This window comes from Tyto alba, unplaced genomic scaffold (genome assembly GCF_018691265.1).
Source record: "Tyto alba isolate M040663 unplaced genomic scaffold, T.alba_DEE_v4.0 Super-Scaffold_5, whole genome shotgun sequence".
NCBI classification, from domain to species: domain Eukaryota; kingdom Metazoa; phylum Chordata; class Aves; order Strigiformes; family Tytonidae; genus Tyto; species Tyto alba.
Window position 1 is genome coordinate 1920614 of NW_024881326.1, and position 26197 is coordinate 1946810.

The 26197-nt window shown below is 46.6% G+C and overlaps 1 protein-coding gene across 4 annotated transcripts in view; it reads left to right on the forward strand.

Annotated features, from left to right (window-relative positions):
* The window catches only part of ARHGEF9 (Cdc42 guanine nucleotide exchange factor 9), a 222706-nt gene that overhangs the window by 77313 nt on the left and 119196 nt on the right, over positions 1 to 26197 (forward strand). The window contains exon 1 of one of the 4 annotated variants that reach the window (XM_032983457.2): positions 12946 to 13018. The exons of 2 other annotated variants lie outside the window; for them this stretch is intronic. Coding sequence is in view for 1 of the 2 variants with exons in the window: in XM_032983453.2 (XP_032839344.1) it covers positions 12979 to 13008 (30 nt within the window). In the remaining variant the exon portion in view is untranslated. Of the gene's footprint in view, positions 1 to 12945; positions 13019 to 26197 lie in introns of those variants that run through there. One more of the 4 variants, XM_032983453.2, reaches the window with a different exon arrangement.

The following is a 26197-nucleotide window of genomic DNA, read 5'->3' on the forward strand; positions in this document are numbered from 1 at the left end:
CTACCCCCAGTGACACAAGGTTTTGCCATCCCTGGGAGAATGAGTTCACCAGGACTGCAGCGTGCACTCGAACTAGCTTTAAACCCCTGTGGGCAGTGTTTCCAAACAGTTCCCGCGTGAAAATCCACTTCGTGTCCGCAGGCAGGCAGCGAAGAGCTCCTCGCCGATGCATCTCCGCTTCCCATTTGGCAAGTTTAAAACTAGCCCGGGTATGTCACAGAGTGCTGTGAAGGCATCTTTGAAACACAGGCTCGAAGACGATACGAAAATTTTGCAAAACTTGTTTGCCTACTGAGTTCATGTGTAATATTGATCCACCGGCTGACATTTTTGACGTGCGACCAAAGTAACTAAGGTTATGCAGCTGTAAGTGAAAGCTGCTTTGTGCCAGAAACTTTAGCGGAGAGCTACTGTGTAACATGGACATTTTACTTAGAAAGAAGAAATTGCTGAAGTTGTTATGCAGTGCCTAGCACATGAGTCCTTAGCTGCTGTTTGCCACTGAACTGCATCTCTCAGGTACGCTGTTACTTTCCGTGTTTGTGTTGCTTTGTGCCAACTGGGAGCCGGGACATTCTACCCAAGATGTGGCTGCGATTCAAAGCTGGAGGAAATTCTGTATGGTTTTTACGTATCTCTATAATGAAAAGGCTCATATATCAGTGAGAGATTAGAGTAATTTAGAGATGCAGAGGAAGCCCCTCCCTTCTTTCTATTTGTGAATGGCATGGGATCAGTGTGTTCTTAATAGAACGGTTTGCAGGAGACTTAATCAAATTCTCTTTATGGCAGAGCTGACACCTGAGTATTACTATCCACGGAGGGTATCAGCATTAAGTATTTATGAACCCAAAACCGTGCACCAGTTGTGCTTATCCAGACACAAAGTGGGATAATGGCAGAGCACTGAGTTTATTAATAGAACACAGCAGCCAACATATGGCTGCATAGTGGAAGCAGAGTAAACATAAGCCACGCATTTCTTTTTACGAATATGTATTTCACACCGGAATTTTTTCTGATGCCTCTGCAAGTTAGTCTGCTATCCCCAAAAGGCTATTTTTATTTTTTCGTAACACGGCTTAATTAAGAAAAATTGTGTTTTATAAACAATCCTGTGCATTTCAAACCCACCCCCTTAAAAAAAAAAAAAAAACAAAAAACAAAAAAAAAACAAAAAACAAACAAAAACCAAAAGCAAAACACCAACAAGTTTCAGGTGGTAAACAGCAAGCAGACTGCTTGGTTCAGCACACTCAAGAGGAGTTTTCTGGCTGCATTCCTAGCCTCCGGTGCAGTTGGTTGAACCGTGTTGTGCATTTCATGTATTTCAAATGCCATTATAGGTCCTGTCTGGCAGAGATTTTAAGCAAGCAAGGGCCACACACCCAGTGTTTATTTTAGCACTGTGCCTTTGATTCTATTTTGTTTTTTCACAGTTGAGATTTTAAGGAGTCTTAGTGATTGTCTCTAGCAGTGTGAGTCAATGGGTCTGCTTGTTGTGTTTCCAGAAGCTTTAGATTTGGGGACAAAATTTGGAAAGATGATCTTGCAGTCTCACCTGGTTTATGCAAGTAATCTTGTGTATTTTTTTTCTTGAGGGGCTCTATGTACATCTTGATTTTGTGAAAGTCTAGAATAAAACACAAAACCCTACCATTCCTGTATATGGAATACGGGAAGAATTTTGATGTGTAACTTATCTCTCATGCCATATTCTAAACATCATTAAAATTGTCAGTTTACAGGAATTACACTCTCAGAGGTGTTAGGACACTCATCCCGCCAGACAACATCCCTGTCTAAGAACCTGTGATTAGTTTGTAGCATAGATTTTTCCCATGTTGAAGTTTATAAGGATGAAAAGCCCCATGTAGTATATATCTATGCAACTTTAGTGACAAAAATGGCGAAGCACGTTATATATATATATATAAATAGCTAACTGCCTTCTTTAGCATCTGATAGAGACCGCTCCTGAGATAGCTAAGTAGAAAAGTATATAGTAGAATATGAGTATATTTAGCATTCCAGAAGGAGATTGATGGTGTTCTGACATCACATCACAAGGGCTCTTAAAGTCTTTACCTCTGTATAATCTCTTGTGCTCAGCAGTGATGATGTGGCACATTTGGGACGTAATTATAAGCTTCACTGCCAGTCAAAGCACCAAATGGCAAAGGACAGTTTTGGAAGGCAAAGGGTGGACCTGAATCTCATGAATCGTGAGAGCTGGGAACAAGATGCAGGAAAATCCTGGGGCAGTTCAATGGGATCAGATTAAAATATGGTTTAATGGGATTTTGGCATAAATGTGGTTTTTAACATCTGCCTGTCTCATTGATTCTTACAGGCATCTGCGTGGGTGAATGTGTTCTGGTTTGCATCCACTTCTTCAAAAATCAACACTTAAATGTTTACGGTCATACAACGAGACTGGTCTCAGAGAAGCCCCTGCCAGGCTTGTCACAGTACATCTGGGTGGGGACAATGGGAGAGAGGTGGCTGAGATAATGGCCAGAGCTCCAGGGAGGTTGTAGAGAGCTCTGTTAACCTTTCCCAGGCCAGTTCAAAACAGGTTTTCTTTCTGCACGTTACTTCCTCAGTTGTGCAAATCCGCGCAAAGCTTGAGACCTTCCCACTGTGAACTCACTCCCTTTTCCCAAGGCTGTTGAAAAGACTCAGATATGCTTCCGATTGGCATGCAAGCCTGGAAAAACTGCAAAGAATATTTGCAAGTGTTATCTTTGAATCAAAACCACCAACTCACTTGGATAGCATCCCTCACCTCTTTCTTCCTTTTTCCCTACCCTTTTATTAGAACGTTTTTGCTGCTGTGGAGAATATTCTTTCAGGATTCATACCCACACACATGTATTTTGTGCTGATGTAACGATGCCTGTTATTGACTGTGACTTTTTTTTTTGTTTTAGCTAAAATAAATGAAATGGTAGAGTTGTATTGCAGTTAGTAGAAAGGAACTGTCCTGAACTGGTGTTGCCGTGCTGTCTTCCTTCCAAGAATGCTATCCTTTTAGACAGTGCTACATTTATTTAAAATGAAGGTCATATACCATGCCAGTTATCCTTAGAGGATGGGTTGAGTGGCAGAAGGCTTATGTGAAAACAAGTCCCAGCACTCCTATAAATAGAGAAGTCATGTAACCAAATCTGGGAACCTAAAGTGTGGTGCAGAGCTCGGTATTTTGTGATCTTTAAAATCTTGAGCAATACGAACACTGAAATAAGTGCATTCAGAAAGAGTTTATCGTGGAGCTTTTTGTATTATATCATCTCAAGTTATACAGTTGGTTTGTCTCACTGCTGCTCTCTTCATGTGGTCAGACCATCTCAGGTTGACTTTTTTTTTTAAGCCTCATGCTTTACTACAAGCACGCTGACATTTTAAGGTGTGAGCAGACCTGGCAGACTGACTGGTGTGGGATGACATGGTGAGGATAAGTATGGAGCGGCTGTTGTGTGTGCTTGGCAATGGTGCTTAAGTCTCATAAAGCGGAGTATTGTGGAGCAGAAAAACAAATGCACGCAAGCGAAGCATTGCAGGTGAGTGGCTGTGGTGCAGTAACCCACAGGCATCTAGTGAAGGCAGGCTGAATTTCAGATACCAGCTCGTTGCATCCTATTCTGCACAGTGCTGATGGGCAGTGACTGTTGCAAAGGGTGTAACACTTTGTCTGGGCTTAATACCTGCTGGGATGATTGCTGGCTCCCTGGGGGTTTTGGGGGGGACAGACAGAGCGTGACAACTCCATTTGTCTCTAGGAATTGCAGGGTCATTTTCCATCCTCTTAATTTCCAAGCCTCCAGCCACTAGAGGGAGAGAATGCTACGTATTTATGGCTTCATATGCATGTGGGGATGTGCGTTTAATAAAGGAATTGCTTTTCTACAGAATGGCTTTCCAGACAGTAGTATAGCAGGTTTTAACACCTTTATTTATCTGACCACAGTCTTATAACTGCTCCTGAGATTGGACCTCGGTAGACTTTTGTTGGTTTATGACTTAAAGTTGTAAATGCTCTGGAAGATGTTAGATGATCCTTGTCCACGCTTTACACCCTGTATTTGCTGTCGAGCATCCCTGGTGTGAAATGGCTTCCGTGGGGAAACCTTTGGCTCCTCCTGGATCTGCCTGTCTGCTCATGTTACTGCACACCCTGCTGCACCGGTACAGCGTAACATATAGTGTGGCAATGCAGAAATGAAAGACATGGAAACAGTGGGAGAGCACTACCCCCTTCCTACTGCTTTCTTCTTGGCAAGCCAGAAACTCTTTGAGCCTAAGGCCTGTTTTCTCTGCAATAATAAAACAAGCCCAAGAGGGATCTCATTTCGTTTAGAATTAAACCATTGAGTTAGTAATTATTGTAGGCAGATGAGTTTTAACAATTTCAAAGGACACCAGCAAGGAGATAGAGGTTTAGGGAGGGGAAGAGGGGTGGAAGTTTTAAGAAAGGTGGTGTCAGAAAGTGCATTTTGTATACTTCTGAAAATGAAACGAGATTGAAACTTTGCTTTGCAGATTGAGCTCAGTGGGGAAGACCTGTGGACTGGCTGTGTCAATGAAAGTCTGATGAGGGGACTGTGGGACTTGGAGGGATCTTGAAAATTAGCCTGGCATGAAAGCAGCATGCTCGGGGGGTTTGAAGAGCTGCAACCTTTGATCTACGGTGCTGTTTATCAGGTGAATTTACATCCCTCTGCAGATGGTGGGTGAGGAAGAGAGAGTCTCTCTGCCTTTCTTTTGACTCCAATGGGTGACTCCAGGCAGTGCCCTCTCAGAAGGGAAACCTCATGATGCTTTATCAGCCTGAAGTATTGAAGGGGAGCATCTTTCTGGGTAATTTTCCTGACACTGAAAGTCAATAATTCCGGTTAATAGAGGGACTTGGCGAAGAGGTTTTCTTACGCTGTTTGGAGGGGCAGATGATGCTCCAGCAGAAAAAGTTCTCCTGGTGAGGTTGGGGCTGGTCCCAGCTGCTCCTTACCCTGCCCGTTTCACTTGCCCAGCTGCGCCCTGGCTGGCACAGCTGATGGCAGGCATGAGAAAGCAGAGAGGAAAATGTACAGGGAAGGCATTGGAAACCTTGAGATTAACCTGACCCAGGCACATTAGAAAAATACGCCTGTAAGGACTAAATGTACATCATCCTAGACAATATGGTCAAAACACTCCTTGTTGTCCTGGGTGTCTGTTGCTGGACATCCCCTACTTGCAGGGCTGAGGTTCGGCTGCTCGGGGAGCGCTCCCTGCTCCAGTGTGTGCTTCTTTCTGCACAGCCTGCTGGGCTACGGGTCTCTTACCACATACCCGTAACTCTGACTAACTGTAGTCATGAAAACGTGGCTGTAAACTGAGTTGCTTAAGCTCAGCATCTAGGGCCACAGGTCACAGCTTGAATTAAATAATGGAGCTAGAAGAGCAACGAGTGAATATGAAAGACTTCTCCGCATCACTCTGTGCATTTTGATGAACTGTGGCCATAACCTGATAAATATGACCTGCTCGTTAAGCCTTCACCTGCCTGATGGAGACGCAAGGTCTTGGGAGACCAATCTGCTTGCCTTCTGTACAATAGCTTTGTTTATTGAGAGCCAAGCTGTAAAATTGTTATTCAAGGAGTAATCCCATGGACTTCAGCGGGATCTCTGCCTTGGCTGGATCACACCGTGCCACCTCAGTACTGTGGTTTCTGCCAGTGCAGATATCTTGATGGGAGAAAAAGCATTTCTGTTCCAGGGATTAGTATATATTTGTGGGTGTAGGTCCAGGCTGGGATGTCTAAAGGCACCCAGCTCTGGTGAGATCCCCTCTGGGTTTGGGTGGGGGAGAGGAGACGGGCAGGAGCTCGGGTGTGAATCAAACTTTCAGCATTGTGAGGAATGGGATGTAAGAGCTCCTAGGCCATGAGGCATGGCCATGCTGTGCACCCCGGAGGCTCTGTCCCCGGGTCCTGTAAGAAACATCCCTCTGGGCAAGAGGGGAGGAGCACGGTGTATGCCAGGCCTTCCCGACTTAAAATGCATGACCTGGGGAGCATCTATTGTTTCCCTGTCAATCTTCTTGTGAATAGTAATATTAAGCTCCAGTTTCCTTCAAAAAAATTCTTTTTTTGGCTGCAGATCTCTTAAGTACACAAACAAAATGAATTTATAGATGAGCATTGTGCTATTGTAAAGCCTTTTCTATTTCAAATTTAGTTTTATTCCTTTTTTAAATCTCCATAGGATTTTCCCTGAATAAGCAGAACTAGGACAGTGCTGGTAACAGATGGACATAAAGAAGACTCGGATGCTGGAGAGACTTATATCGGGCATGGGGATCTGAACTAGGGTGTTTTTCTCATCGCCCTAAGAGTTTAATTTGACTGCAGGTTATTAATTTTCGCCTCCAAAGCAGAGGTCTTAGCAACAGAGCGCGTTCCTTGGCAACAGACTGCCGTGGCTTAATTAAAGCAGGTGTGGGAGTTTTAAAAATGCCACTGTTGGAAAAAGTTGAAAGATATTAGCAAATCCAATAGGCTGAGGCATGAGTCGTCTTGTCAGTCAGACGGGGGTGACAGGGAAGAAGGAATAGTAAACAAGATGCAAACTGTGGAGGCAACTTGGCAAAGGAGCGGTTCTGGAAGGAGGCGAGTAGAGGACTTGGGGGTTTTGGTGCTGTCCCAGAGGCCGGGCTGCGGCTTGCCTCGGCCGTCCCGCAGGACAGCGTGGAGAAGGGTGGGAGGAATGCTGCTGTGTCTGGGAGGCCTTGTGCTGTGAACTGAATGGCTTGCTTAATAAAAAAAAAAAAATTGCTTTTTACAAACAGGTTTCCAAACCGTGGTTTTCCACTAGGGCTTTCATGAAAGTTAGTTTGTTTTCATCCTCTCAAAAATTGAAGCTGTCATTTTGTTAGTGAGCTCGGAGAAAAAGTCCTTAGAGGAGAGTCTGGGGACAGCGTGGCTGTGGCCCGTTCCATCATTTACCACCTTTCCCATAGGAGCAAGCTGTGTGTGGTCCTCACCTCTGCCCGGAGCTAGACCGGGGTCTGTTTGCACTGTGACTGCTGAATAGAAATATACCAAATAATCAATAATGCCAAATATACATGATTAAATTAGAAATAACGGGTTTGTGTCAGCATATAAATTGTACATACATGTAGTTATCTGGACTGGAGAAGTGGTTTGGAGCAGAGAGAGACAAGTTTGGGCTCCTCTGTCCCTGCTACTGTTTTGATGTGTAACCTTGGGCAAGTCAGGACCTTATGCCCCTGGTTTGCAGCTGTGAGAGGGAGATGATAAACTTTTTATCTTTCTGTGCTAAACAGCAAGATCCTGATCACTTACATCAGAGCAAATGATTTCTATGCACTTGGTCAAGTCCTATAATTTATGACTAAAACTGTCTTTGTGTCAGAGTTAGTTCAGGAGGACACTTGTGTCTGGGGCTTCTGAATATGTCATCTACTATTAAAGAACAAAGTATCTTGTAATGGACCATAAATAATAATAATACTTCGCAAGAACCCGAAGCACTGCGTTATTGCTGTGCTAATCTGAGAGGCACTGGGCCATTATGAAAGTATTCCATAGGGTTGTTTGTTTTTTTTTTTTCCTGAAGGAAGGTACGTATTTCATAGCTGTGCAGCATGGCTGATTGGTTTACAAAGCCAGGCTGGATAATTCCTACTCGAGGTTAGACAAATTCCCCTCCTTTTCATTAATTAACCTGTAGGATTTGGTGGCTTTTCTTTGCAGTTCAGTAGAAACAATGGCTGCAAGAACATATTTGTGCTCTCTAACATGTAATGAAGAACATCTGCCTTCTGCAGCAGTGAAATAATCATTGTGTGACAGGGCTCTCCAAAGAGCACCGTCAGGCTCCCGCCTGAATGAGGCAATTCAGGGCTGGAATTTCGATGGGGAGGCGTTTGCTGGGGGATGTTCTCCAACGCCTGGAGTCAACATTGTAGTTGGGGAGGAAAGAGAGAGTGGTTGAAAAGCAGAGGAAGGGAAATCCCTTTGTGAAGGCAGCAGCAGGGGAGGGGAAGAAGCATCTTGGAAAAAGTTTCCGCATCCAGAGAGCGGTTTATAGCATTATTCTTATGCTGGGATTAAAGAAAGGAGAACTTGGAGATCTAAAAGAGATTTCAGTGGCGATGTGGTAATATAGTGAAGAAAAGAGATTAGAGGCAGGTAAAATCCTGTAATGCTGCTGTGTTTCCTTTACTGCTCTTGTAGGTTGTAAGAAAATCAACCATCCAGTTTGGGATCCCGGTGTTGTGTTTTGGATCTGTCTCAAACTAAGAATCTGCACCCAAAAGCTGCCCTGCTAGACTGCAGCATAATAGTAAATAACGGTGGGAGAGCAGGGTGGGCGTCTGCATATATCGGATCAGACAGCAGATTGCAGTGGGAATGTTGTTAAAGTCTCATGTGTGTCTCTTACATGACTCCAAATGGATTGGATGAGGTACAGGGATGGGGATTACTTTTTGCTTTTTCAGCAGTGCGATGTGATAGTAAGTGTCCTTCTGCTCATACCCATTTGCTTTGCTTTTGAATCATTCTCCAGCTGTAAGTAATTAGGAGAAAAAAGTTACACACGGAAAAATGGCATTAATCTAATAATTATAGTCCTTAGATAGTCTCAACTGCTACTACAGAGTAGTTTCCAGGTAAACCTTGTCCCTTCCTTGCCTGCCTTCACATCTTTACTCACCTGCAAGGTTATTGCACGTTACGAGTGTCAGGCACTTGGCAGTCAGCAGTAGACCCCAAACGGGACTGGGCTGTCAAAGGGAAGATGTCCCTGTGATTTGGCATGACCTCGTCCGTAGCCAGCTACAGGAGGAGGCGTGGGGTGACCCACTCAGGCTGGGGACACAGGGCACGTGGGCCGGGGCGGCACTGCCTGCTGCTGCACTGCACGTGCAGGTCAAGCGCTAGGCTGTGGAGACTTTCAGGGCTGAGTGTGAAAGCCTGATCCAGCAGTGGGCTGGGAGCAGTTTCTCCCCAGCCCTTGGGGGTTGGAAGGATGCTCTACGCTGCAAAAAGTTTTATTACTCTGTAGGGATTTAGACCAAGTGGCTGGATTATCCCAAAAGTTGGTTGATCCAGACCAAGAGTGTGGTAAAAGGAATTGTGCAGGCAACAGGGATCCAGAAGCAGCTATCTGAAACGCACCGGCTAGTTTTGGTCTTTATTCTGTAGGGAAATTTTGGTCCTGACTCTGTAGGGAAAGAGACTTTTGGAGTCTGTGCCAGGTAAAATGTGACCAGACCACAGCTCTGCTGAGACTGAATGAGTCATTGTGTTATCGATGAGAAATCTAGGAGTTCTTACAGGGGACTTATTCTGGAGTGATCCCCTGAGAAACCCAAGGACCCGCTCTGCTCACCTAAGCAAAATCTGTTCCCTGCTTTCCCAGGGGGACCTGGCGTTGCTTTTCTGTTGTCTCAGGTGTGTGAGTTACCCCTGGGGACTCGGCAGCAGGGGCAGACCTCCAGCTGATGGGAACCTCGCAGAAGTACGCCAAATGTGCCGAGGCGCAGCTGTGACCCGGCCCCACGGCCCGAGGCCGATGGAGTGGTGGGGAAGGGATAGCTAAAAGGACCTTCTTCTCTTGCCTACGTGTCTTTCTAGAAATAGAAGGATTTCCTCAAATTATTTCAAGCAAAATTGAATTGTTCACTATCATTGGTAGTAGAAATCACTTTTTTTTTTTTTTTGTAAGGTATTTTACAGGGCAGGAGCCTGCAGTGCAAACTCTGCACCCAAATACCAAGCACTTAGTTACCTCTGTTTCCCCGTTGGCAGTATGGATCTTACTACCAGTGCAGTGCCCGTAGTGCTACTCTGTACTGCTATGTGTGACTCCCAGCTCTGGTGCCTCATTTGAAATACTACGTGTCTGGCGTTGTGGAGTCAGGGCTACTCGCTGTGCATCCGTGCGCGCTCGGTTGCAACATCCCCATTCGAACACCCAGCAGAGGAGCCAAGACACAGCTCCCTTTCCTGAAAGGCAGAGACTTTCCTGCTCTGTGGGCTTGCTCCAGTGGAGGAACTCCCACATGGCTCTTCCTCCTGTGCCCTCTGCTCTGGCAGGGGCTCTGGTTTGCTCCCCTGCCCACCAGCTGGCTGCAAAATGCTTTGCGTGGAGAAGGAGGCGACATGAGGTGCGTTTCCTTGGCAGTGGAAACGCAGCTGGGTTCTTCCTGAGCTTGCACGTGCCAGAGAGAATCGCTGCCCCACTGATCTGGGCAAGATTGGATTTGTGTGCAGACCGAGGCCGATTCAGGGATTTGGCTAATCTTTAGTCCTTGTTGCCTTTTGTCACCTGCGCAGGGAGCAAGAATTAACCTGACAACCTTTGGTTTACTTCTCAAATCAGCTTAGTGTGAACAAAGGATAGGTAGGGAAACAGTGGAATATTAGCTTTATCGACAGGCCTAATCAACAGCTGACAGCAGGAGGAGAGAAATCGGTGTAATTTCTGCTTGTGTGTAACAAGCCTCAACAAAAATTCTCCTCCTCCACATCCACTTTACCAATTAGAGCAACAGGATGGGATGTGCTAGACAACTACTCCCTCCATGCCAAGGTTAAGATGGGTGTAACTTTGACTGAATTAGTGGAGTTACTGGGATTGTGCAGCATGTGTTTTAAAGATGATCCTGTGCTTAAGAGGGTCGGTCTTGTATTATTTGTGTGTGTGTGTGTTTGACAATAATTCAGACCTCTCATTTAATATTTCCTTGTAGAAAAAACATTTAGCCTTCAATTACAAATAATCTGATCGTTGCTTTTACTTTTAGTCCAATTCTCTGAAGGAAACAATGCCCGTGCATTCAGGATGTCTGCTTTTCTGTCAGTTCTTCTGTCCCAGCTCTCCCCACCCCCTACAGCTTTTCAATCAGTCGGTGAAGTTGCGCTGCATCCGACTGACGTCCCAAACAGATGATGTACTTTAAACCAGGGCGGCACAAAGACGCGGCCATCACATGCAGCAGGAGATTGGGCTCTCCCCGGGGAAGAAGGTGAGGAGCAGACCCAGACTGACAACACGCACGTTCCAGAACAGTTTTCAGAGGTGGGATTTTCAGACCAGAGTCCTCCTTTGGATGTAAATAACTTACCTGAGGTTTCCATCACATAACATAGGAAACTTAGGCAGAATTCCAGAGTTTGGATGTATATAAGCAGTTGCCTCCTGCCTTTCTTTTTGTCAGCCACCTCTGGGAATAACGATGGCTGTCAGTGCCTATATAAAAGGTGATGGAATATGGCTTGATATAAGTAGAGCAGGCTATGTGGGGCCCAAGCAATGCAAAGATGCTGGGCAGCATCCCTTCACTCTCCCCTGTACTTTTGTTCTGTCCTAAGTGAAGGCACCTAGGCTCTGATCCCTCGCACATCCCGCTGAATGGTGCAGGACTCACAGAAAGTGGCAGTTATGAGGAGCTGCGTATTGTTTCCCGACTCAAAATGTCCAGCTGCAGGAAAAATGGTGACTCCTCTGAAGGTCAGGAGCAGGAAACTCAAATGCCCTTCTGTCCTTGAGGCAGGAGTGCATGATAAAACAAACAAACAAACAAACAAAACAAAACAGAATAAAACAAAAAACATTCAAACACAACCTTAAATCCTCTACAAATGTAACAGCGGGGATTGTAGCTTCTCTACAGGTTTTGTGTTGTATCTTACAGTGGAACCAGTGTACCCAGTGTATGTACATCCTGACTGTGAGCTTCTGTACCTAGAGCAGGATGTCAGCCATTTCTCACATTGTCTCCACGATTCGTACCTTCCCTCTCCTGCCTCTGAAACTAGCTGCAGATTTTATTAACTGCCAAAGAGGAGATACGGGGAACATTGGTGGGATATTTTGACTGTGTGTGTCAGTCCTTGCGCCGGGCTGGCCCTTCCTGCGGGCAGTCAGCTCCAGGCGGATGGGCAGAGGGCTGCAGCGACAGCGCAGCAGCCTCACTGGGTGGCCTTGGCCAACTCTCTTCAATCTCCGCATCTCCTCCAAAAAATGGGGAGAACCATGTCAACATACGTGTCCCGGCTGGAGGAATCAGGAGGATTCAATCCTGTTTCCAGTTGGCTGTGCACATCCCATATGCTCTCGCCGCTTCTCCTAACCAGCGCCAGACAGACTGATCTCATCTACCCCAACGTGGTGGGTGGCCGTATTGATGATGAACGTTTAATGATTGTCTTGTCTTTTTTCTAACTGTGTGGGGGGCTGTCGTTTCCTTGTTCTGACCAGAAAGTCGGGAAAAAGCAAGGAGAGTGAGCACAGGGATTAAAATCTTTAGCGGGGAGCGGAGCATAGTGTTGGGGGGAGGATAACCCTGGGCAGGTGCAGCACTTTTCTGGGCTGGGAGGCTTTGTTTTGGTGGGAGGGGGATTTATCCTGCATGCACAGAGCAGAGTGAGAACTTACTGCCCTTCAAACATCAGCAAAATCCCCAGCCCCTTGCTGGGCATGGAGGCATGTGCTGGCTCTGCAGATTTGAGAGTCCCGTAGTGTTGGGGACGAGGGTGAGTGGCCACCGGTGGGAGGGCAGGGGTGCTGAGCACCTGCGGGGACCCTCCCCGAGTTCTCGTAGGTCCCCTCTCCCTCCCCTCCACTTCCCTCTGCAGAGTTTCAAAGCATGGCAAGAGAGGAAAAAAAAAAAAAAAAAAAAAAAAAAGAAAAAAAAAGGACATCCCCCTCCCCTCAAATCCCTTGATCTGTGACTGAAATAAATAACTACAATCCCAGGTAGTGAGGAGGCTGCTAATAACGTGCTCTTGACAGGCACGGGATTGCCGGGCTGAGGGATGTCTGACTGAAAGCTCCAGGCTAGGGTGGGGGTGGGGGGCTTCTTTTTTTTTTTTCCTGCCAGCTCTCGCCAGGCAGTAGGGATTTTTTTTTTTTTTTTTTTTTTCCCCTCCCTGATAATAAGGACATCATCAGAAGCAAGATGCAGTGGCTAAGGGATGGATCAGGAATGGTGAGTTCAGGTAGCTATGTCTTTCTCTTTTCCTCTTATTGCAGTACTTTGACGGGGAAATAAGCCTCCGTCCTATCTCTTGACTCCTCCTTTACTCCCTGTCCTTGAAACCATTGATCACTCTGTAGCCATTTTATGGACTCTGCATTCCCAAACTGCTGAGCAAAAGAAGAAATTAAAAGAAAGGAAGGAGGGTGTGCATGCGTTGGGGTGTGGGAGGGGGGGGGAGCGGCGCTTGGCAGGGGCTGGGGAGGTGGGTTTCGATAAGGTGAACTGATGGGCTTATGGGGGAAAGCAAAAGATTTTCCAGGTTGCTTGTATGTGGGGTGTGTGGTGTAACTGGGGGAAAGGACTGGAAGGAGAGGAGTACCAAAACGGGGATGCTGGCTGGCGGCAGTGTTACCGCCGCTGGGACCTGTCAGATCTGCCCCTTCCGTGGATGATGAGTTGCGGTGCAGGGGGGGAGCCTGAATTTGCTGCTGAGCCGGAGAGTCCCTGCTTTTGCTTGCATCAGTCTGTAAAACACTCCTCTGAAGTGTAGAGGCTTCAGGAAAGCAGTTTAAACAGTGACAGCCCTGCTTAATAATAAAAAAAAATAAAAAAAAAAAAAGCAAGCAAACCTGCCAATTTGTAGATGCCCTCTCTGTGCCTGGAGCACAGCTCTGAGGGGCTGTATCTGCCAGGAGGGAAAGCGGGGAAGTTCCCCCATCGCAGCGAGGATCCCTGTTTCTCATTCAGAAACTTCCCCGTGAAGAGATGCGGTTGTTACCCAGATACTCCTCCCTCCTCCCCAGCTCTCCCTCCTTGTACAGCTTTGCTTTGCGGACGGCATTCCCCTCTGCTTTCCCCTCTCTGCGCCGGGCTGGGCTTTGCAGGGTTTTTTGGTTTGGTTTGCCCTTCCTTGGGCGTTCTCCATCCCGCGGGAAGCCTCGGGGCATCCCTACGGGCTGGTCCCGAGGCGCGGACCCGCTCCGGGCTCCTGGCAGCCTCGAGCCCCGCGGGCTGCTGGCATCACCCGGCTCAGCCCCTGCGTTTCGGCTCTGTTGGGGGCACCCAGCAGATGTTACTGGCAGCGGGGGATGATTTTGGAGCCAGCGCAGAAATCCCTGCCCGTTCCCTCCTGATGCCCAGCCGCCAGCTCCGTGACACCCCGGGCGGCTTGTTCCTGCCCTCCATCCCCTCTAAGATACTCACACAAACAGGAGCTTAACGATTTGTGCTTCTGAAAGACTCTGCAGCCAGTGCTGGCAGCGTAATGTGGGGGTGTAGACAGCAGCCAGAAGCAGATAGCAAATTTGTTTAGGGTCCTGTCTACCACCAAATTTCTTTAGGCTTGTCTACCACCCAGCAACAGTTCGGGGGGGGGGGTTTGCTGCCTCCTCCCACCCTCTGAGCATCCAGGCTTTTCCTTCCTTCTGCCACCCTGGCCCCGCACCTCCCCGCATGCACGCCAGCGTAGCACTTTTCCCCTCTCCGCCGGTGTCTAAGCAACACAAATCGCCTTTCACCCATTTGCCAATTTACATTTTCAGAGATTACTATGCTGAAAGAAAAGTGGTGATGGGAAGCTGGATGTGGCTCTTTCATCCTTTTTCCTTTCCTCTCGGGTGACTGCTGAGCTCTGGTAGGGAAGGGAGGGGATGTGGTGCAGGGCAAACTGCTTTTCTAATTGACATAGCACAAGACTTGACACTTTCTCACCCTCTTATCTTTCCAGCTTCCTTTCTTGCTGCTGACAATAAGGGAGACTTTGTTATTTTGTTCTGATTAGTCTAATCTTTGCCTTTTCTTAGAGAGAAATTAGAGCGGTTTCTGAATAGCTTGTAATTTAAAATATTTTTTGGGGAAAGCGAAACTCCAGTGATTGATTTCTGAAGCAGGTTCTACCCAGGAATTTCCCAATATTACTTCTAACGAGGGAAAAATTAGAGAGGACTGTGGTTTCTGTATTTTATACAGCATTTAACAGTCTCAGTATTTGAAGATACTCCATCTATCTCTAGATCATCTGAAAATAAGGTAAAAAATGATTACAAAACAACAAACCAAAACTGAACCAAATAAGATGAGTCCAGCAGAGATGTTTGCAGTGGCTTGAGGGCGAGGAGCCCGCTTCCCCGGGGACGGGTGGCTGTGACCTGAGGGATTCGACGGGCGGCCAGAGCTCCTGCCCGTGGAGGCCTGGGCTGCTGGGAGCGCTCCTAGGGCTGCGCTGCGAAGCCAAGGTCCTGGCAACGCTCGGTCAGTACAAATTCTGCTCTTTTTTTTTTTTTTTTTTGGCAAGACAAGGCACATGGGTCCAGATGTCCTGGCCAAATGCCAATGTAGATAGCTGTATTCCAGCTAATGCACATTTTGCCTGCTGTTCCCATTGGTAAGTTACTTCAGTTTTTAGTACTTAAAATGTTGGATCATATTGGTGTGCTCTGCTAAACAAATGAGTTATTCCACACCAGAGCTAGCTGCATTTCAGCGAGTCAGTCTGAATATCATCATCTCAGTCTACTGGCTACAGTGTGCTACAGAAATGTAAAATGGCTCAGTTTACTCCTAAGTGAAGGTTGGCTGATCCATTCGCACACATTAAGTTGCTTACCATACGATGAAGAACCTTAGCCTTTCATCTAGAGCAACACTGGACCAATTTTCGTGAGCTCTGAGCCTCTATTACGGATTTCCAGCTGTCTTTTTTACTCAGATATTGTTTTCTGTGTATCTACTAAAGAATATCAATAGAAATTTATTTTGGATAGCATCCTTCGACTTTGTTCTGCTCAGGCACATTGGTCTAAACCTGGATTTTAGACTGATTTCTCGGAAGTTCTGCATAGTACTGATTTATTGAAAGTGCTGTTTCCTATTGTTCTCAGCACTGCGTTGGGTTAAAGAATCAGACCCTCTCCCTTTCCGAGTTAGTCATCTCTAAGAAGCATGTCACTAATATTTTACAAGTGATAATACCTTTTGTTCTCATGGCGGGTGGCTCCATTTCTAAATCAGCCCCTTAAACCTAGCTATTATTCCATAATATTAAGCTGTCGGGGCTTCTTTTTTTCTCCTTTGCATGTGCTGCTTTCTGTTTTTTAAACAATTAATCTTTTGCCAATTATGCTAGCATCCCATGAGGGTATTTTACATGCTTCATTGGTACTAAGTTGCTAAACTCTGCTAGTATCTGTTTCTAAACCAGAAAGATGAAACTAATTGTCATTGGTAGTGATGAGAATAAATCTACACATCTGATTGGCATTGGGAGTACGGTGCTTATTTGGTTAGGCATTTTTCACAGAGCATATTGATCTGGGATGATAATCAAATGAGTTCAAATCATGCCATAATACAGCCTTTTCTGGAAGAGTTTTTATCTGACAAGGGCAGAGTTTTTCCCCAAGCCTTGGGGTGTATTACAGGAAAGGCAAACATGCATCTTCCTTGGTATTTCCTCACATAGGGTCTAATTCTGGGCTTAATGTTGTGCCTGTGAATGTCAAAGTGAGTGCAGCCATTAGCTTCAGTAGACACAGAATCCCAGGCTTTTTTTTTCTTTTACAGGCTTACATAGCCATATTTTTACAGTGCATGTTGTGCAAATATTTAAAATCAATCTGTTGTTGATATTTTACATTTCTGTCATAAACAAAAAATAAGCTATTGTAAATCATTGCTTAAAATATGTTGAAAAGGAATTCAGTGAATAAAAGGGCCAAGTACTGCAAGTGGTAGAGATGTTCATGATCGGGGCAGTTGAGCAGCCAGAAACTTTCTTACATTTTTCCTTACTGATTATTCTCTACTTGTCAGTCTGCAAATCATGAGATATTTCAAATACAAAGACTCTTTGCATTCTGTAATCCTAAAAAGCTCAGTGTGGGGTCAGGGAAATAAGTAGAAGAAAACAACTTTGGTCTAACTCATTTTTGAAAGTTTGGATAAGCAGATGCAGTTGGTGGGGAGAAGCCAGGCCAGGATGGGATGGGAAAAGGATCTTGCAGTATCCAGGCAGTAGGGAAAAATGGGATGTAAGAGGCCCAGAGCACCCTGAACTCCCACCGAGATCAAGGGGCACACAGAGCGCTCGGCTCGCTGCTGGTCGAGCGCATCGCAGTGAAGCACCCGGGGGATCGCAGTGACCTGCCGAACGGTTTGGGTGTCCAGCGAGAGGGGCCTTTTTCCACAGAAGAGTGGCTTATTGCAAGTTTGTTCCTGTTCATCCTGGGAGCTGTTGTCGCTGGAAGTTGATACCTAGGTTGAACGAGCTCGGTACGCACTGGAGAATTTCGTGCTGCAGTGCCGTGGATCTCCTAAAGCCTTAAGTCAGTCCTACCAAATGCATTTCTTTGTGGGATTTTTCTCACCCACGTAGTTTCTGTTCTGTTTTCCATTTCACTCCCAGTTTGGGGCTTCTTTAATCTTCCAATTATAGCCTACGGCTAGCGTTGCTATAAGAGTACAAACCCCCTCTGTTCAGAACCGGCCCAGTTTAAGAAAGAGTTGATGTTATGGTAAATGAAAATATTTGCATAAATAGCTGATATATGCTGATGGTCGCCCTTGTGGCAATCCCAAGAGTGGCTCGGAGGAGGCCTGGCTCTAGTCCCATGGACACACCATGGCTCCGTGTCCCAGTTCCCACCTGCTGGATAACGGACATGCTGATAACTTCTCCATCTCCTGAGATATGTCCCAAGGATTCATCGGGGATGCCTGGAAAACCCTTTGAGACCATTGCTTGGAGGGTGCCGTAGAAATGTGACGCAATATTTTGCAAAGCATCGAGCAGGATGCACTCGCTGGGAAATCGCACGTGCCGTGTGGTCACAAAGTCCATCTGTCCCTCCTGTGTTCAGGGTTTTGATGTTTGAGCACAGCAGGCTTTGCAAGCTGCAGTGTTTTTTTAACTGCTAAGAACCTGATTTCCTTGTATCTAGTCAAAGCGTTTTTCTTTTTTTAAACATTTCTTGAAAAATCTCTGAAATGCTTCAAGCTAACATCTTAATGTATTTATGACATTAGCTGCTTCTGCTCCAGAACAGTTGTTCTGAATCTCTTTGAGCCTGGCTGTTATTTTGAACATGGCTAATTCCCCGAGTGACTAAGCTGTTAGATAATAGGAAAAATTCATCAAGTTATCTCGGTCTCCAATAGTTTCTATTGTTATGAAAAGACTTCTTAGGAAAAAAAAAATAAAGTTGCCTATTATGCAATGTGGGCAGGGAAAGGAAAGGCGAGTATTGTTAGGGAATGACAGGAGTGTCATATCTGGGAGCCAGTTTCAGGCTGTGAAATCTCCAGCTTGGTCTAGTAGGAGGGTGTGGGTGAGAAGTCAAGTCCTGTTGGTGGTCTGGAGCTCTGGTGAACTCCCGCTGAACCCAGGGAGGTGTATTCGTGTGAAGCAGTGCTCTGTACAGAGGGGATCCCAACTTCTGTCTCCCCAGCTCTGCCGTGCCACAGATATTCCTTGAATTTAACCCAAGATGACGTCGGGCATGCAGTAAATGACACCACACCTTCTGTGCCATAGTTTCAGGTTGCAGGCTGAAGAGCTCCGAGCCCCTGAAACGCCCTGTTTTGGAGAGCACAGTGAACCTCAGCTCCATCCCCTCGACCCTCTCCGTTGGCGTTGCTGGTTAATGATGCAGAAGTGCCATTTGTGCTTCTCGAAGAAGCCAACGTGACACCAGGATCTTTTCGGTGCCCGTCGTGTTTAAGCCACGTCCTCCGGCAGGCCGGGCTCCCGCAGGGGCGCGTCGTCGCGAGCCGTCGGCAGGAGGGCGGCGCTGGGCCGTTCCTGGAAGGCTGCTGCACAGCCTCAGATGGGGAGCGCAGCCTGGGCTAGCTCTTAGTGCAGGAGGTCTCACTGAGTCGGGGTGGAATAGGAAACGCAAGCCTACTGGCATTCATTTGCCTCATTTGGAGAAAGAAAAAGGCTATAAAGTTCTTTTTCCTTTTTAATGCTGATATTATTGCCGATAAAAAGGAGTGTTTTATGTTCTATTCATACATCTACTGATATCCAGCTGGAATTCCTACTTCATTAGGTTGTCTCGCATCATTTTCTTCATTAAAAGAGTGCCAGATTCAATAGGCTGTTCCCTCTCCTTTTTGGGGGAGGCAGAGAGAGAGGGAGAAAATGATTTATATGAATTACATCTAATTCTCTAGGTTAATTTGTGTGAAGAACATGAGACCCATGGGTCAGCTTCTTAATAAGATGGTTTTTTCTTTACTCGATATCTTGCCAAGGAGAAATCCAGGGAAACCAAAGCCAGCGGTGTCACAGAAGGGATATGAGGAAGGCTGCAAGGAGCTGCAGGCGATTGCTTTGCATCCTCATCCTCTTGCGCGAAGCAGGGCCGTGGCTTCTGCTCCCGTCTGCCACAGCACTGTGTCGTGACTCTCAGTAAGTCATGGGACTGTGCCTGGGCTCAGCTTTCCTAATATATACACGGTGGATAATTTCTTATTTCCCTCAGAGTAAGTTCAGGCTGACAGAGCAGCAGTAAAAAGTTGAATAACAAGTCCCAAGGAGTGTACTGCATCAGGATTTTCAAATTCATAAGCCTTTGTATTTCTCCTGGTGCACTGGCGCAGGGCCTGATTCGGCCAAGCCCATAAGCAGAGCTGATTATAATCTGTTCAGTGGAGAGGGGAGAGTCCTCGTGCGGGAGAGCTGCTCATTAAGCCCACGCTTCCTGCAAGGTCAGTCAATAAAAGCACAAAGCAGAACCAGAAACTTTTTCTTCTTTTCTGCTTTTTCCTCTGTGTGCTTTCTGACATTGCTGTTTAGTATGTGCATCATGGCTCACGCCGTTTCCATTCTGCCTGGCATCTCACTCTTGCACTGCTAATTGCTGGACCTCCGCAGGCTTAGGCAGATGAAAATTCTCTGTTAGGTTTGCTTTCTAACTGCATAGGAAATATGATGCAGTGGATTTCAAAGGACCTTCCTGTGTTGTGGTAAAGCTGAAATACACCCTTTGATTTTCACAGCGAAGAGCTTTCTCTTCTCGGTGACTGTGCAGCTGTATTTCTCGGGGACCACACTGGGGACACTGACCCTGAATTTAGTAAGGTAGTTGCTAGTGGGTGATCACTTTTTTTTTTTTTTTTTTTTTTCTTTTTCCCCACTTTGTCCAGGCATGTGTTGATCTTTGCAATTTAGTGTCAGAAATGAGGGCAGAAGCACTGGAGTTCCTGTAAGAGTGCCTGGAGGGAGCAGGGGAAGGAAGGGCCTTGTCTTGGATTTTTCTGTAGTTTGGGCTTTGTTTTTTTTTACCTTGTTTCCAGGTTGTTCCAGGCAAGCCCAAAAGCCTGGGAAGTAAAATTAAGTAGTAAATGCTTCTGTATTCTTTTAGGACAATTTTTTTTTTCAGACAAAAGAGAGTTTGTGTAAAGTTAAAATGAACATCTGAATTCAATGGGTTCTTTTAAACTGAACTTTCTTGGTCCCTGAAGTCTTCCTCTGGGACGAGGGTAACTGGTGTTACCACATCTGATTTCTGCTGGATTTGAGGGTTGTTTCTTTCTTTTTTTTCTTTTTCCAAACTGGGAGTCTGAGGATGCTTACAGAGTACAGGCTGGGGTGTGGAGCCAGATGCAAGAAGAAGAGAAAGCACTGGTAACATGATCGCCAGAAGCATGAGGTTTTAGTCCGTCTTAATGCTCTAAGTTCAAATAAACTTAAAAATAGAAATTTTGTGGTTGTCACTGCAATTCAGACAATCGCAATGGGATCGACCCCCCCCCGACAGGCTTGTTCTCCGTGCCATTTCATCGCCGTGTGCATCGTGTTACCAAAGCAATGAAAACTGACTCTGTCTCCATCACGCCCTGTCGTGGCGCAGCCGGTGCCAGGGTAGAGCCTTGCAGTTGTGCACGTGTGGCACGGCAGCTGAGGGGGGGGTGTTCGCAGGGATGCACGAAGCCACGCTGGGCTGCAGATGACACCTGCTCGGGGTGCTCTGGAAGAAGCATCTGGACACCTTATAAGACAACAACAAGAAGGCTTCGGCTTCCTTCCCCCCCCCCCCCCCCCCCCCCCCACAGCATCGTGCAAGTGCTTTAATTCTTCAACAGAGGAAAGAGCACCATCTGCTGAGATGCTGGCTCTGTTTGTAGAAGGAACCGGGATTAACTGAGGGCTCCAGATGCGGTCCAAGGCCAGCCTTGGTTAGTGTTTGACACGTCACTGCTGCCCTTCGCTCAAGGGGTTAAGACCTTTTCATCTGGAGCATGGTTAGTTTTCAAGAGGGTGGTTAACCAGGTCTGGTGTACAAGCATATCACAACCTCCCTTGCCTACCTTTGATTGTTGTCTGGCTGTTAGTATTAAATTTCCTGGTTATAAATAAATCAATCTCTACACTGGGGACATAATTCTGTTGTGTATCACATCCTGTTTTCTGAGATAAAATTAGGACTGGTGAAAAAAGGTAGAGTTCCCCTAATACAGCTTGCCTGAGCTCTGTGTGTCTTTGTATATGACACATGTACCAAGGGTCAAGCTGTGAAGGTCAATGTGATGCTTCCCATCTTTTGGTGAAAGTCTCATTTCACTTCTTCATGAAATACTTAGAGCAGTGATCCAGAGATGCTCAGGTGTGTCCCTGTAGCCTCTGAGCTTTGTATAATGCTCCTGGCCAGCTGGTCATGCAGGTCAATCAGCGCAGCAAACTCAAACCTCTGGCAGTGCCCTGTGTTCTCTAAATATTGCAAAAGTGGGCTTGAAAACTTAGCTTATTCTCTTTTCTGGCACTCTTAGCCTTGCTACAAGAGCAGCTTGCTTCATGAGGTCTTGCTCTGCTCTTTTCCTCATCCACCTTCCCTCCCCTTTCACTGCTTTGCAGGCTCTCAACTCAGCCTTTTCTTATGCAGTTCTTCCTCTAAAGTCTCTTTATGCTTCACCAGATTGTGAGATCATCATTTTATCCTTGCCCACCTCTCCTTCTTTCCCCTTTGTCTTTCTGTAATTGTATTTTGTATTAGTTCTGTAAATGAATCATTTGCTCATCTGGCTGTGCAGTGAATTTGATAAAATGTGTTGTGCAGTTCATGTGGAAGATGCTGGAGGAAGCTGCACTTGTTCCAGCCACCCCACCGCTTAGTTTTCTTGTTTGTCTTTCTGGTAGAGGACACTCGAGCTGCCATGGGAGGGAGGGCTGGGGCAGAGGGTGAGGTGAAATAAAAGCTTCTAAGTGAGATGTGTAGAGAAAGGAAAAGGAAGAAGGACAAAAGAAAATTAGAGGAAGTTACTGGAAGAAAGTCCCAAGTTCACGTGGAAAGTGAGGAAGCTTTGCATGTGAAGGATGGAGTGGACAGGCAAGGAACAGTGGATAACTGGAAAGATAACTTTTAGCTGCCTAAATCGGACCCCTGAGTCTGAGTCTTTACAGGTATTCCTCCATTTTGCATGCTCCTCAGTTTAGGTTAGGAATTTTAGGCATTTGGGGATTTTCCAAGCTTTCCATGGAGCCAGTCCATAAACATACATGATTGTGGAGCTTCTTGAGGAAAAAACTGCCCTTTGCAGCATCTCTGCAGTTTGTAGGCTGGCACCTCCCATCTGGCCAAATGATGGGAGAAGAGAGCTCTGTGTCAGGCTTGCTGTGAAGAGCAAGGAAAAAGAGGCAACTCCCAGTTTAAGCAAGTCCTCCTTTTTGGAAATTTAGCAAATCACAATCCCGCTGGCCTTTAATCTCTCAAACCCAGACCTTAATTCCTGCCTAGATTTAGAAATAAATAATTCATCTGATGGTCTTCTCATAACCTCTGTTGGGAGTCCGTGACTCAAACCCCACGTCGGCGCCTGACGTTGCAGGCAGTGTCCGGGAAGTGCCCAGCAGAGGAGACTGGGAACGGCAGAGCAGTTGCCTGTCTCCTGCCCACATGTCCCTGCGTACCATCGCTGTTTCTTCCTCTTTGGGGGTTGTATTAATTCAGCTGAAAAGTTTAAACTTCTCTCCTGGTGCAATCTGGGTCTGAGATTGGGGCTTGGGCGCAAGGCGGGGATATACAAAAGAACAGAAGCAGTTCAGGACTGGTGATCGTTGGCAGCCGTCTTCCCCCAGCCCATGGGTTTCATCCAGTCTAGACCAACACGACCACAGTTTTATTTGCACCCAGAACCATGAACCACACTGGGATTTGTTGGAAACTTTCCCAAATTGATGAAAAGATTTATCTCCTTTGGCCAACCGATGAGCAGGTTTTCCTGGTCTGGCAGAGTTGGGATCCTCATGCCAAATCCCAGAGCTCAGCCACACTGCTTCCTACAGAATTCACTAGTTCTGCATTGGGGTTAGGGGTTGGAGTGCTTCATTTTTGCGGTTAATGGAAGAAGGAGCTGATGTGTTAGGAAAACATAGATGCCTCTGCATGTCCAAGAGATTACTGCAGTGGAGGTTGTTAATCTGCACAGGGGATCTACGGCAGAACGGGGGATTGGAACTGAAACCCTGCTCAGCCCTGGGCTATCCTGCCAGCTCATGCGGAGACAGCGTACCTGTCAGCGGGAGAGGAATATAGGACCTTGAAGCATTCAAATTATAAATCCTTGCTCCTGAGTTAGAGCTGTATTTGTTTAGCTGGAAGCAGTGGGTTGTGCTAATTGCTAGAGATATCCATTGGAGGGAGTCATGTCACATGGCTGAGCCCGATGTATTGCGCACGTAAGGAGTGAAGACTCGGCATCATCTGCTTCAGAGGCTTGCCTCAAAATTACCATATTGTAATTAATGCTATTGTAGGGGCCCTTCTGATTTGGGAGTCCAGAATACACTATCTCTCTCTGTATGTGTGTATATATAGATTTATGTATACATATGTATGTATTAGTGGAAGCTCTGGCTTCTCCCTTAATCGATATGCCTGCTGGAGAGGTGGTGAAGTTCAAAACTGCTTTCTCATACAGAAGAAGTCATTGCTGATCTTGCATTACAAATTATGTTCCTGAAAGCTACTGTAGTGTCAGGGCTGTAAGGGGAGGTGGTATTTTATATAACTATTACAAATTTTTTCTTCTTGTTCCTGAGTTTAGCTCTATACAGAAGATTAAACTAAACTTTTCAGAAAGCATTACAGGAAGTTTAACTTTGTGGTGGTTTTATATAAGCCCCTGATGTGTAGGTGTTCTTTTTCAGTAAGGCTTCTAAGAGAAAGTATCACCCATTTTCGTAGTAAAATTAACATTTAGAACACGCAGAAGGCATGGTAAAATTATATAAAGCAGCAAGTACTATTGGGAATACTGTGGATATAATTTAGATAGAAGCTTCTACGCAGTAAATCTGTCTGCGCCGATCCCTCTTGGTAGCTGTTACACACACAGCTCTTGCCGGAGCCCAATATTTGCATCTGCACGCGGCGAAGCACCCGGCGCTTTCCTGCCGGACCTTTTGGGGCGTTTGCTCTGGAGCGTGGCCGGGGGGAGGACGGCTGCCGGGGCCGGAGCGTGCCGGGCTGCAGCACCTCTGCTCGCCTCTCTCCCGGACAGCCGGGGGGTCTCCGCATCTATCGCCCTGCGCGCTGCAGCGGCTGGTGACGCACGCGCTGTCGCGGGGAGCGGGGGACCTCCTGCCCGCAGCTGGCAGGCAGTCACAGGCAGGGGCCGGCTTCCTTGCCTCTATTTATAATCTCTGCCCTCCCCTGCTCTCTGAGTGGCTCCGCTCTTGCAGCATGACTGCTTGAGACCTGCCAGGCATATTGCAATCCTCTTTTTCAGCTACGGAAGTAGCTATTGAGCATGTGTGATAGCTCCTGCACTTTCTTTCTGGATATTTCTTAGGCCTCTGCTGCCTCTACCTGCCCAATTTTCGCTCCCCCCCAGTTTAGATGCAAAGGTACAGGAGAAGCCACTTGCAACTTTGCCGCTCGCTTCCCGTTCTTGGCGTTGAGAGGGCTCAAACAGCGCAGGACGAGGAGAGGGATGGGCTGTGTCTGCGGAGGTGTCTGCAGGCCCTCGGGGCTGCTGTGGACAGGTAGAACATCTCCGCTGGGCTTCCTGTGGAAGTAAGGCTGAACCCGAGGCTGGGGTCTAAGCCTGTGCTCATCACAGTTTAGAGAAAGAGACTATAACTGGCTGTAAAGATGCCTCTAAATTTGGGCCCGTTGTATGTTTTGGAGAGGTTGCTGTTATTACTGAGGCTGGAACTGGGATTTCCTGGAAGTTTGTGGGAGTTCAGGCTTGGGTTTTGGAGAATTGCCAGTATTGTTTTGGGAAAGGATGGTAACGGTAACAAATACGCCACATCAATTACATGTTTGCTCTTCTGATTAGCCTAAAATTGTATCAGATAGACTGACTGGCCTAAAAATGCATGCTTGATAGAAAATGCAGGTCTGGAAGCTGGTGATAGGGGAGATCGATCCCCTGGGCACTGCCTGGCGTGTGCTAATGGGGCAGCTGGGCTGCCTGCCTGGGGCAGGTTTAAAGAAGCTTCTTGTAAATATGCAGGTGAAAAATTGCCCTTCACTGTCCTCCTGAAAGAGAATTTCTCTGCTTGAACAGAGCAGGGGGTCTCAGTTGCTGGAGACAGCTTCTGGCTTTTAGTTATCACACAAAATTAAAAAGAGAGGAAAAGAAACCACCCGATTAACCCAAACCATTCTTATTTCTAACACTGCTCAACCCAACCCACATCACGGCCCACGCATGCTACAAAGCTGGTCAGAAATGAGGAGGATGGGGTGTTGGACGAGCGTTGGTCTTGCACAAACCACTGGGGCTCTGTGGAGGAGAGCACTGGGGAGACTCGGTCCTCGCCCACCAGCTGCAGTCTCTCCTTTGATGGTGTTTGGGGGCACAGAAAAAGCTTGCTCCTTTTGAGGGAGCCCTCTGGCAACCCAAATAACAAGGGAAGAAAAAGAAAATAAGCCTTGCAGTAAACAGCTGGGTTTAGTATCGATTTGAATGGTAAGGTGGGGTAGGAGCATAATCCCGCCTGCCTCTTCCCCAAGTGCTGGTGACAAAAAATACCTGCCCTGGAAGGACGCTGTGATGGGAAGAAAGGCTGCCTCTCGTTGGCGTGAGCCAAATCCAGGCCCTGTCAGTTCGGGTTTAAACATTAAAATCCTCCTGAACTCCTGTTGTTTGCGCCTGGAGAACAAAATAGGCGCTTGTTTGATGCATGTTGGCCTTGCATGTGCATGTGAAAGTCCCGGGTGTGTTCGAAGGAGCAGGTTTCCTGGAAGGT